This window comes from Vespula pensylvanica, chromosome 11, assembly GCF_014466175.1.
Source record: "Vespula pensylvanica isolate Volc-1 chromosome 11, ASM1446617v1, whole genome shotgun sequence".
In the NCBI taxonomy this organism is placed as follows: domain Eukaryota; kingdom Metazoa; phylum Arthropoda; class Insecta; order Hymenoptera; family Vespidae; genus Vespula; species Vespula pensylvanica.
In genome coordinates this window covers 4,399,491-4,412,513 of record NC_057695.1, presented here as the reverse complement: position 1 = coordinate 4,412,513, position 13,023 = coordinate 4,399,491, and the positions used below count along the sequence as shown (strand labels likewise).

General features: G+C 29.5%; 1 protein-coding gene across 1 annotated transcript in view; it reads right to left on the bottom strand.

The window, feature by feature from the left end:
* LOC122633046 (mucin-17-like) overlaps nucleotides 1-13,023 on the bottom strand; it is a 44,798-nt gene that overhangs the window by 21,371 nt on the left and 10,404 nt on the right. The window contains exons 2-4 of the mRNA XM_043820523.1: nucleotides 11,975-12,327; nucleotides 5,531-5,689; nucleotides 5,016-5,132 (exon numbers count right to left, since the gene is read on the bottom strand). Of these exons, the coding sequence (XP_043676458.1) occupies nucleotides 5,016-5,132; nucleotides 5,531-5,689; nucleotides 11,975-12,208 (510 nt within the window). The 5' untranslated portion in view covers nucleotides 12,209-12,327. The remainder of the gene's footprint in view (nucleotides 1-5,015; nucleotides 5,133-5,530; nucleotides 5,690-11,974; nucleotides 12,328-13,023) is intronic.

The window sequence follows — 13,023 nt, the reverse complement described above, 5'->3', positions numbered from 1 at the left end:
CTCTCCTCTCTTAAAAGTATCCAGAAGGGTGTCGGTGTATCGTCCCAATCGCGTATTTTTCACCGAGTATCGACGAAAAAAAAGAGAGAAGGACTCGAAGTTTCTAACACTCCTTTTACTGGGCGATTATTCTGGGATCCTTGCCAGCTCTAGTGCGAAGATTCAAGGATTTCTGCCTTTCTTTCTTTCTCTCTTTTTTCTCTGTTAAGATCGGATAGAAGAGCACACGGAGAGACGACAGCTAAGCTTTCGCAAACTCGCTAAATCCGGATTAGGATGTTACGTTGAAGTATGAACGAAATCGAAACGAGTTCAATGCATGAGAAAAATACTTTTATTTTTTTATCTACAAGACCGTTGCAACTGAAAACGATTTTCTTTCTTTTCTTTTCTTTTCTTTTCTTTTTTTTTTTTTCACGAGAACGAGTATTAAAAGAAAAAAATTTCATTTCGTAATTAGACCGAAAATGTTAAAACTTTGAAATTAAATTTATTTTTTTCTATTTAACAAATGATACGATTTGAAAAAGTTATAGTATTGATTATTGCTAGTATAATTGTATTATATTGATCATAAGTTATACTCGATGTATAAGAAATATGAAAAACACTTTGAAAACGAAGTAACGAATCATTTTGTTATGACAAAATAAAATAAAATTAACAAAATACACATAGACATATAGGTATTTATGTATGTATATATAAATGTGTATGACTTCGTACTAAGTTACGTGACTACGTTATAGAAGGTTAAAAAGAGAAAGAAAATAGAAGGGAGAGGAAAGGTTTTAACGAAGATTTAAGATTTAACGAGAGCCTTAGGTATTTATCCCGACCTACGATACCACCTACGCCCTTTTCCTTCCTCTAGCGATCTTATTTACGATCGCATAAAATTCTTCAGAAGATCTGAGAAGATCGTTTAAAAAAAGTGGTGAGTATAGTAGTAGTAACGTAAGAGAAGGATAAAGATATAGTAACGAGACACGTGTAATGTAACTGAGAAAGAGAAAGAGAAAGAGAGAGAGAGAGAGAGAGAGAAGTCGATTAAACGAATTTATATCGTACCATGAATAACAAGACGCATCTTGGATAATAAATTATGTGCTCTTATTTTTGGAATGTCGAGTTCATCTTTATCTCAGAGATATTGCGACAAACCGAAGATAACGAACTTAAATCACGTATATGAACTTTTAAAAAATCGTATATTTTATTTATAGAAAAATGAATATTTTTTTTTTATATAGCATTTATCGTTTTTAAACGTCAAAATATTACATTTTTGTTCATCCATTTAAAAGATACATTTGTTTGATAGAACAATATTTTTTTTTCTATAAAAATCTCTAGTTTCGTTCGATCAGCTGTTTTCTGTCATAAACGTTAAAACTCTTCTTGAAGATTTGGAAAATTAAATTATATCGACTTATTCATTAAAAACAAAAGGGAAAGAAAAAAGAAAAGATAGTCTAAATTTTTTAATTTCTCTAAAAAAAAAAAAAAAAAGAAAGAAAAAATAAACCTTTGTAAATAATTTAAATAATTTCATAAAAATAAATAGCTCGAGCAGATGTGCGAATCAGATTAAAGGGCAGGTTTCTTTTTTTTTAAGTTTGCCGACTTTATAAGCCATAGGTTGTAGAGGGTTGTACTCAACTGGGTTGGGAGTACTCAACAGAATTCTTTTTTCCCGAAGGGAGAGTGCAACGATGGGAGTGTACTTAGAAATTCTCTATTGCGTTGGCATTGATCGTGAATGTGCCATATGTGCTATGAATGACGAGGGTTAACGAATGAACACTTCTTGGCTAAGCAATAGAGACCAATCTTTGGAGCAACGAGTGTTAGAAACTAAGTAAGATAAGTATAAACTAAAGTAACAATAAGTTTAACAAAATTGAAAATTATTTTACAAGGAGTATTATTTTATTAAATATATAAATTATGTCTAATGTCGTCACGTTTAATATACAAATTTGGGACGGGTTTTAAAATAAATTAATATAATTAAAAATGTGTGATCTTATAAAGAATATCGAATTGAAAAATTATATAAATAATAATATTAATAAAGTCGATTATAATCTTTGAAGCAATTATTACAATATTGTAAAAAAAAAAAAAAAAAAAAAAAAGAAAACAAGAAAAAGCAAACAAACAAATTAATGAAATTAAAAATGATTTTACAAAGAATATTAAATTAATAAAAATAAAATAGATAATATTTATATAATATAATCATAATTAATTATTCTTTGAAAAGGAAATATCAAAATTATTTTATTGTAAAGTAAAATAAATTCATGAAAATTACAAATAATGAAATTCTCTTTCTCTCTCTCACACACACACACACACACACACATAATATATATAATATTTAATTTTATTATTATTTTGTTAATCGAATGCAACAAAGAACGTCTACTCCAAACTTTCTACTTTTCTTTTTTCGTTATGGCATGGACGTGACAAAACGGAAGAGTAGAAGTTGCTTTTTCTCGCGGTGACGAACAACGTTGCACGTCAGGTAAGCATATCCGGGAAGTTTGGGCCATTGAACCATGTTACTGATGAACACAATGAGTGATAGAAGCTTGCAAGTAACGAGACCGGTTCGTTTGCCTCGATTATCGATTTTCTTTCTTACTCTTAATAACACTACTTCTTTCTTTCTCTTTACAATACATGTATATATGTATACATATATACTATATTTAGAAAATCAATATTATTATCAATAATAATTACTGACAGAAAAAATAGCTGCGATTAGAACATCGCATAATTTTTGTCATATTAGTATTCGAACAAAAAAGAATCCTTTACACTCATCAAATTTAACATATTACCTATCAGATAAATGAAAAAATAAAAAGAAAAAATTTATAATAACAACATCAATATATCATAATCGATAAAAATTGATACAAAATAATATTAATATAAAATATATCGTTAAAGAAATAAATTTTCTTTTGGAGAGAATTTCATTCTCATCGAAAAAAGAATTATCTAACGATTTAATTATTAAATCAATAAAAATAAAATCCACTTAATTTAATATAAATATTAGACAGACAAGTTAATAGATAATTAATTCGATCAGAGAGTAAGTCATTGGGAAAGAATGATATCAGTGTAAAATATTCATGTATCTGTTTATGTATACATACATACATACGTATGTAAGTACTTATAACGACAGTACATGTATCGATTTAACGATTCGCTATGCGAACTATTCGAAGGGAGTGAAAGTCTAACTGTTGAATGTGAGCTTCGTGATAGTGACGATGGCGCGAAGGTTGCGCGATATTTCAAAGCCTTTACGAATTGCGAAACGTTCTTACAAACCTAATCGTATGTTCAATACCGAACTGTTAATCCCAAGAAGATGAATATGTCCTGATGCATCAGTTACCTTTCAGAAAAAAAAAAGAAAAAAAAACAGGAGAAACAAATTGATCTATCTCTTATTAATTAACAAATGAAAGAAACGAATAAATCGTTTCTAATCAATTCATTTCTAAATCAATTCATTCAATTCATAATCAAAAGTAAAATTTGATTGGCGAATTAATGGATTGATTTAATAGATTACAATCAAAATCTCCTACAAGATAATTTAATATATCACAGAAAGTATTTCTCATCGATCAAGTTCGTGCAACGAATTAAAAAATCGATAATAATAGAGAGATACTATATAAATTGCTATATTATAAATCATCTTTTTTCTTCTTCTTTTTTTTCCCTAGAGGATAATCCTAAAAGAAGGAAAGACAAAAGCTTATCATTTCGAAGGATAGAAGAGTAGAAAATGATGAAGAAAGAAATGGCGACGCAGGAGGTGCCATCAAGAAGAAGAAGAAGAAGAAGAACAAGAACAAGAAGAAGAAGAACCAGAAGAAGAAGAAGAAAAAAGAAGAAGAATAAAAGGGATAATTCAACGACTCGCAGCCGGTTTTCCATAGCAGCCTATAACGAAACTTTTACTAGGTACGATGAACCAGAAGGATGACTCATGATTCTCCCCCTCCAATCATGATTGCAATGAAGAAGAAGAAGAAGAGGAGAAGGACGTTGGTAAGGAGGAAGAAGTAATAGTAGTAGTAGTAGTAGTAGTAGTAGTAGTAGTAGTAGTAGTAGTAGTAGTAGTAGTAGTAATAGTAGTAGTAGTAATAGTAGTAGTAGTAGTAGTAATAGTAGTAGAAGAAGAAGAGGAAGGACGATGGTAAAGAAGAAGAAGGAGCAAGGACATTAGTTCTGGCGATCTTAAGGTAAAGCGCCTACGCAATGTCCTTTCTGTATCTAGAAAGAAGAAAAGAGAGAGAGACAGAGAGGGTGGGGAGGAGGGATAATAAAAAGAAGATGATGAAGAAGAAGAAGAAGAAGAAGAAGAAGAAGAAGAAGAAGAAGAAGAAGTGAGAGGAGCCTAGTCTTACTTATTATACGTCTGTTGGCTAGTGCGATTTATAGCGAGTGTTTCTCCTAGCATTGTCGTTCTAGAAAGTCAGAAGATGCATTATAGCTTAAAGCAAATCCTACTTCTTCATTTTGATGTAAGTTACGACATTGTTGTCTCTCTCTTTCTTTCATTCCATTCAATTTTAACATATTCTTATATCTGACCTTCTTTCTTTCTTTTTTTTCTTTTTTCTTTTTTTTTTTTTTTTTGTTCGGACAGATAACATGAGATTTGACACATTTGATCTGTTCAAATATAATTAAGAAGAAAGTCAGATATTATAAATATGTCAAAGTTGAACGAAATGAGATAATAGTTGAAATGTTGACATTTTGAAATTTAAATTTCTCGGCGATCGATCTACTATCACGTTCAGATATCCTTTTACTTATTGCTTCTAGCAAATTTATTCTATGAAGACAACTTAATTGCAATGCACACGTGTTTTAATTTCCGCCGTTTTCAAGAATAAATGATTCTGTTATCCTGTTAGGGGACTAATAACAATCTAGCTTTTTTAGTTTATTTCTTAGCTTACCTCTGCTAGCGGCTCTTCTTTAGTGACGTCTCCATTCTTGGGTGTTTCCTCACGAGTCGGCTTGCTCTTGTCCTTCTTGCTGAAGCTGATCGACCTGAGGGACCACTTTTTCCTCATCTATGAACAACGAGGAAGCGTCATTATATAACGTAATACTAGTTCAAATCGTTTCTATTAAACATTTTTTGTTTTAATTTGATTTCAACATATATATGCGCGTGCGTGTGTTGGAAAGAAATTGTTCAGTATAAAAATACATGAATATTTCTCTAGTTCATCCAGTTATAATATTACTGCAAATTTTGAATATTAAGTATTAATCAATTCAACTGGATATTTTATTTTATTTTTTAAGTCGACATTTATCTATTTAGTTTTTTCTTATAATCGAATATACATGTATATTGAGTTAATTTTTACAGGAATATTGTTTTCTTCTTATTTATTATAAATCCACCTATCAATGTATTAAATTTATTTTAATTATTTAAATTAATGTGTAATGGCCAACACACCTTATCTTTTTTTTTAGGTTCCTTGCTGTCTGGTGAAGCAACGGTGTTGGGACTGGCTGGATTGCCTTCCGTAGGCGTTGTAACCTCCGCACCTTCTGCTGAAGGTTCGCCAGACGATTCTTGCTTCGTATCCTCCGACTTTACTTCTTCGGATTCCTGCTATAAATAATAAAATTATAAATTAATTTAATAAGATACATCGTAACAATACAGATTATAGCGATTCGACTATAAATAAAGGATGCAGCAGCACGTGATTAACATGTAAATGTTATCGTTAACATGATTTTACATCGTTTCAAGGATCATTTTTACATTGTAAATAATAGATCGATGTGTAATGTTTGTGAATGAATTTTTTCTTTGTCTGTCTCTATTTCTTTCTTTCTTTCTCTCTCTTTCTCTGTTGAATATACATTGTCCACGTCAAAACGAAAAGTTTCAAAATTTCAAGTAAAATAAAGTTGAAAGGAAAGAAAAGAGATGGAGAGTGTATTCTCGTTGGAATAAAGCAGCTGCTCTGCTGTGGCTTGAACCAACACGTCGTCGTGCAGGATGAAACCGCGAAAATCTCGGATTACGGAGAACGATAAGTGGTTCTCAACTTGAATTTTTGATAAATAAATAAAGATTTCGTACGTTTAATCTAAATATGAAACGTATCGATTATTAAATATTAATATTTACGATTGTTCATTAGAATATATTTATTTTTTTATTATCAAAGTAAACTTATATAAATGTTATAGTATTATATAATAACGTAAAAATTAAAACTATAATTATATATATATATATATATATTCACATATATTGTGTTACAATATAATATTTATCTCTTTCTTTTTATTTATTATCGAAAGAGGAAGAAAACTGAATGAAATTTATTATAATTATTCGTCAAAGAAATAGACGAAGAAGGTAATCTCTAAATATTTGTGATATAGGTAAAAAAAAAAGGAAACAAAGACAAAAAATAAAAATAAAAAAAATAAGAAAAAAGAGAGAAAGAGAATCATGAAAATTTTAGATAAAAAAATCCTATGAATATTTTTTCTATCATTTGGAGGGTACATAAAAGGAAGGAAAATAAAGAAAAACAGAGTTCTACTGAGCTGTTTTTCCTTTTTACGAGGAGACAACACAGTCATCGCCTTGGGCACATTACATTATGTAAATAACGAGTTATTTTCGTTCGTCGTAGACGCGGAAACGTGACAGGTCCGTCTGGGACGATGTGTCTTTGGTATTGTGTAAGGTGTTAAATTGTACGAAGAGTAGAAAGAGAATAATGTAGATTGTAGGCGATGTAACTTTTCACGTATTTATATACTACATATGTATCTATCTTATGCGTACATAGTTCTACATCGTACATAGAGAGAGATAGAGAGAGATAGAGAGAGAAAGATGCATTTAGCAGTCCGTTGCACATCTTCTTTTTTCTATTTCCTTGTATACGCGTGTAATAGTCTTAGAATGAACGTGTCACATTCATTTAAATAAGGCGCCACTGACACAACTATGTTTTTCTTTTTTCCTTTTTTTTCTATTTTTTCCTTTTCTTCTTTCTTTCTTTCTTTCTTTCTTTCTTTTTACATAGACTCACGTATACATATATGAGACACGAATTGAATTGCGAAGAAGAAAATGAGCTACGTGTAGGCGCCACTTAATATAAAATATCCTACGATGTAACGTTCTAATTGTTAACTCGTTTTATTCATACTCGATTGTCAAATATATTTATTATAATTATTAGAAAAATTCTTGTATAACATATCTTCATATTAAAATCGATTTATAAAATTTTATATGGATGTATATATATATATATATATATATATATATATATATATGTATATATAGTTTTAATAATAATGATATTATTATTATGTCTTTGTGGAATAAAAGACAATTACATAAGGTAATTTTAAAAACGAAATAAAAATTTTTGATGAGAAACAATACAACATACACGGAGGATATTACTTTTTAATTCGATATTATTTTACACAATGATCGTAAACAGGAAACTGAGAAGGACGTTTCAAGGACCGATCTCGTGTTTTGCTATTAGAATGCAACGAATTTCAATCGAGTGAATCGTAAAAAACCTCTCGCTCGAGCTCGAGATAACTTTCTGGAATTCGACTCCTTCGAAATAATATACAACACGCGATTCGAATATATATATATATATATATATATATATATATATATAAAACATAAAAAACAATAAAAAAAAACCAAGCAAAGAAAAGAAAGAAAATTAAAAGCCGGTACCTTTTGTGGAAAGCGAATATCGTGCGGATAATCACGTTTTCGTGAGTCTCGCGCATACGAACGAAAAGAGGTCTGAGAAGTAACACGATATTCGTCGAAAATTATTCAATCTTTTTAAATTCCTTCATTTTTTAATTTCTTTTTGTTATTATTTTTGTTTGTTCTTTCTTTTTTTCAAAAATTTCAACTTATTCCATTTCTCTCTCTCTTTCTCTCGTCTGCCAGTGTTAATTATAATATAATCTTTATATAATAATTTTACATAATTTCTTAAATATCTTTCTCACCTCAGTGTTAAAATTTGACGAGGAGCGAGGTGGTTGAGCTGGGTTGGAAAATATATAATGAAATATGTTTCATGTGTTGTAAACGTTATAGTAAGCGAAAATTGAAAGGAATTCGGGTTAGACGCGAGCGAGTTTAATTAGCGAAAGCGAACGACCGAGTCCGCGGGTCTCTCCGTTTAATTAATAGAACTAGTTTCTCTTGGAATGCGATGAGAGAAAGATGTGACTCATAAGTGGATAACACGCGATGATCGTCATGAGCTACCGACAAATTTCTTCTATTCTGATAAAATGAAAATTCATCGTGTTTATATAGATTCCTTAGATTTGTGAAAAAAAAGAAAAAAGAAAATTCTATTTGTCCTTGAAAATAATGAGTCTTATGAATAATAACTTCTTTTTATTTGTTTTTGAAGATAATACAGAAAGAGAAAATAAAGCTGCACAATGCATTTATTTTCTAATTAATTAATTGAAATCTTTTACATAGATATATATTTTTCTTTTATTTCATTATTTCGTAACAAAATTAATTGTCGGTTCATAATATTGTAATTATAATAATATAAGACAATAATACTAAAAGAATTAATTATTAATTGAATTTATATATGATATATTGATTCTTATTACGGCGGTAAAAACTATAAAGAAATTTTTCATCTGATTATTCCGACCTACTTTAAAAGAACAAAAGCAGTTTACGTATCGTGTAATCGCTACGAACAGAGTTTGATCTTGACTTTGAAAATTCATGGTCATCATACAGTTATCGATGTGATAAGAATAATAATGTACACTCGAAGAAAATACAATGCTATTTTAACAATATATGCATCTCTCTCGAGAAACATAGAAAGAGAGTGAAAGAAAGAGAGAGAGAGAGAGAGAGAGACGTTTTGAAAATATATTTCATCTTCGAAATAAAGAATAGAGGAGCCATAAGGAGACAGGTGTGTTTAAGTGAACCTTCTAAACCGGCTGGTTGCACCTGCCGTTGAAATTCGTTAAGATAAGAACATGTTTCAAGCTTAGGACGTAGCAAAAGATATGCTTTCTAAAAATTCCAATTTCGATATATAATAATCCTAATTAAATTAAAAAAAAAAAAAAAAAAAAAAAGAAGAAGAAAGAAAGAAAGAAAGAAAGAAAGAAAGAAAGAAAGACAGATAAAAACGACGTCTCAGTTATATTACAAAATACACAATTCTCTTCAAGTCCGTTAAGAAAGCGCTGATGTACGTAAGTATCTATCTCTCTAGAAGAAATTCTTAGTACGTACATGTCTCGTAAAAAAATGTAGGCAAAGTAATAATAATCATGGGAAAATAATGTAGAAGAGGGTGAGGGGTAGGGGAAGAAAGATTTATGCTCCCGTGACAGTTAGATGTGCCTCTTTAACAAACGTGTACGCGTGGAGAAACGATTACGGTTAGTCGTAAAAACGAGTTACCGGTACGTTTGCGATCTTCCCCTTCCCGTTTCCCTTCTTTCTTGACCTGTCTACTGGGTTATATCGTTCTTTAAGTCCGAAACGGTATATCTTCTTTCTCTTTTTCTCTTACTATCTTTCTTTTTTCTTCAAAGTCGACGAATCAATGTATATTATTATTTAATTAAAAATCAGATTAAACTTTCATATGTCATTCAAAGAATATCATCATGTAAGAATTATCGTTTAAAGTGCATCATGTAAAATTCATTCGAAAAGACTAATATCGTTTTTATATATTTAATATCGTCTAAAAAAATACCATGTGCAAACGAACATCATTTAAAATTGTCTATATAAAAATTAATGTCTTAAAGGATAAGCTATCTAAAGAATAGCATGTAAAAATGCTAAGTAAAAATGCCATCGTGTAAATCGTTATTAATCAAGCCATTTAATATGTGAAAATGAGTATATTAGTACTATTACGTTATCGTTTCTAATAAAGAAATTGACTAAAAATAAACCTTTCGACGTGGTATTATAGAAACAGTTGTATCGACAATATTCTTATCTTTAACTGCCTTCTATCGTGCAAAAAAAAGAGAAAGAAAAAGAAAGAAAAAAAAAAAAAAAAAAGAAAATACCTGCCGGTTAATGTGAACGACGATCGATAAGAATTTCTCACGAAATCTTTATCATGATTTATTTTAAGATTTACGTTTATTCCATTGCGAATCAAAGATTAACAGAGACGATTGTTGATTCGTAACAAACAGAGACGTGACTAAGAAAACGTTATTTGAAATGTTTACTAACATACTTTATCATTAATTATTACGAAAAGCAAATATGGTATAAAAAGCAATATTTAAACATTTGTTCAAAGATTGAATAAATGTTGTTTGAATTGAGATAAAAAAGAAAGAATTTTGAAACGTTTAAAAATATATATACACATATGACAGATACAAATGTGTTGAATATTATAAGAATTTCTAATAAACAATTTAAAAAAAAAAAAAAAAAAAGAAAAAAAATTCATTTATTTTTTCATCGTTGCTATAATAGTTAACTATTTCTTTTTCCGTGCATCTTCGGACATTTCACACGATTCTAATCACTTTCTAATCTCTTAAAAATATCTTTGATGAATTGAAAAAAAAAAAAAAGAAAAAAAAATAAAAAGAAAAACAAAAAAAAAAGATTCAGATATTTCTGTGACATGTTGTAATATCCAATAATCGTTATATCGAGAACTTAATATGTCACGAAAGTCATGCTTTTGATCATGCTCGATTTGATCGTAAAACGAAATAAGATCCTTAAGTCGACGTCTGGAAGATAAGCAGGAAAGGGAAACGGAGAAACGAGAATCAGAAAAAGATTCATTGAACGGAAATGAAAGGAAGAAGGAGAGATGGACAGACAGAAAGAAAGAAAGAAAGAGAAAGAGAAAGAGAGAGATAAAACGTTTGCTCCCTCTTTTCTTGGACGTGTCACTGTATCTGGTATATGACAGTCGAGACAAGTGCAAGCTCGATCAAGGAAATATCGTGTTTCACGTGGCCATTTTCTGGATCCTTTTTCGATTATTATTTGACCTGGTGTTTTGAAAAAATTCGATAAACGGAATATATAAACTCGATTAAATATAACACAGTGAAAATGTATTCATTTCAAAGTTTCGCGCTAATGAAGTTAATAAAATAATGATAATAAGATTATTATTAATAATAATAGTAGTAGTAATAAAGAAATCATGTTAAATTATTTACTCAATTTCGATTGTCCGATATCTCATTATTGTTAAATCGAATCGAACTCTTTCGAAGTCGTAGACGCATTTTACTTGGGTCAAGCTTGGAATAGTACACGGAACAGTTGATGACAATAGACGTGGTGAACTCAAGAAGAAAAAGAATCTAGCACAAGTAACTCTTTCGCTTTGTTTGAAATAAGTTCACGTTCCTCTTATTTTCTACGAAACTATAACTAAACTTCGATTTCTTTCAACTCGATATGTATGATTATAAAAATGACCTAAGGAAAGAATTATATGTATCTATATACACAAACAGACGTATAAAACTCTCTTATAACATTTCTACGTAAATTCAAATATGTATAACTTTTTGCAAACAGCATTGGTAACTCGCAAAGATATACACATTTTTATTTATTTATAAACAATCATACTTACGTGAAAGAAATATTCGAAAATAATTATGCATACAAAAATACAATAATTTTTTTTCTTTATAAATCTCATTTTACTTTCTATATATATATATATAAAAATGTGCATGCGTGTGTAAATATTTTAAATCATTTACTAAAGTTTAGTATCAAAAAATATTCTTAGGTCACTTTTGTAGTCGTTGAAGGTATATATATATATATAAAAAAAATGTTTCTTTTTTATTTTTATGTTCTTACCTTCTCCTTATCCTTCTCAGTAGCCTCATCCTTATCTTTGTCCTTATCTTCGGTAACGTCAGTACGATAAGCAATGCCATTAGTCGTCGGTTTAGCATCACTTTCTTCGATCCTTTCGAGTTTTCCATCACCTGGTGTTGCGGCATCACCTACAACTGCACCTTCGCTTGGTATACCTTCCTTCTTCGGCGTCGTCGTTATGTCGACGGACCTTTTGCTTTGTCTCGCTCCCATCTTTCCTTTTTTTCTCTCTTCTAGCTGCTACTTGATTATATTTCTCTCTCTCTCTCTCTCTTTCTCTCTGTATTTGTCTTATTAAAGTGCGCACAAGCGCTTGCTTACCGAGCTCTGACCTGCAACAACAAAGAAAAAAAAAATTAACTCAAATTTAGGATTCTTTCTTCTTTCAAGAATAAAAATAAAAGTTTTAAATCTAAACGATGGAAAAGTTTATTAAAAAATATAAATAAGTGAATAAATAATGACGTATAAAATTATTAATAATAATAATAATAATAATAATAATAATAATAATGTATTGAAATCGTATAATAAAATGAACGCGAATAAAAAAGTATTAATATAATAAAATTGATAGGTGCATGTAGCGTAAAAATGATATAATATGATCGTAAATAATCAATATAATAATAATGATAATAATAAAAATGATGATAATAAAATAAATAAAAAAGCACAATGAGAAGAATTTCAAAGAAATACGAAACAATGGAATCTTCTTTTCAACTTTACTATATTATATCGCCAGACAAGAAAAAGCATTGAACTCGATCAACGTATATCTCAAAGGAAGAACATTCACCCCTGTGACACAGTTTATTGCTCGATGAAACGTATGGAACGTTCGAGATAAGGGTTAATCGATGAAGGGATTAAAATAGAAATACATAATCCACTTTTTACAGACATTACCATGTCGGATACATATACAAACATATATATATACACATACATATCTCAATGATTTGATTATTGATTTTCTAGTAAACAAATTTTTCCTATACATTCAAAAAAAAAAAAAAAAAAAA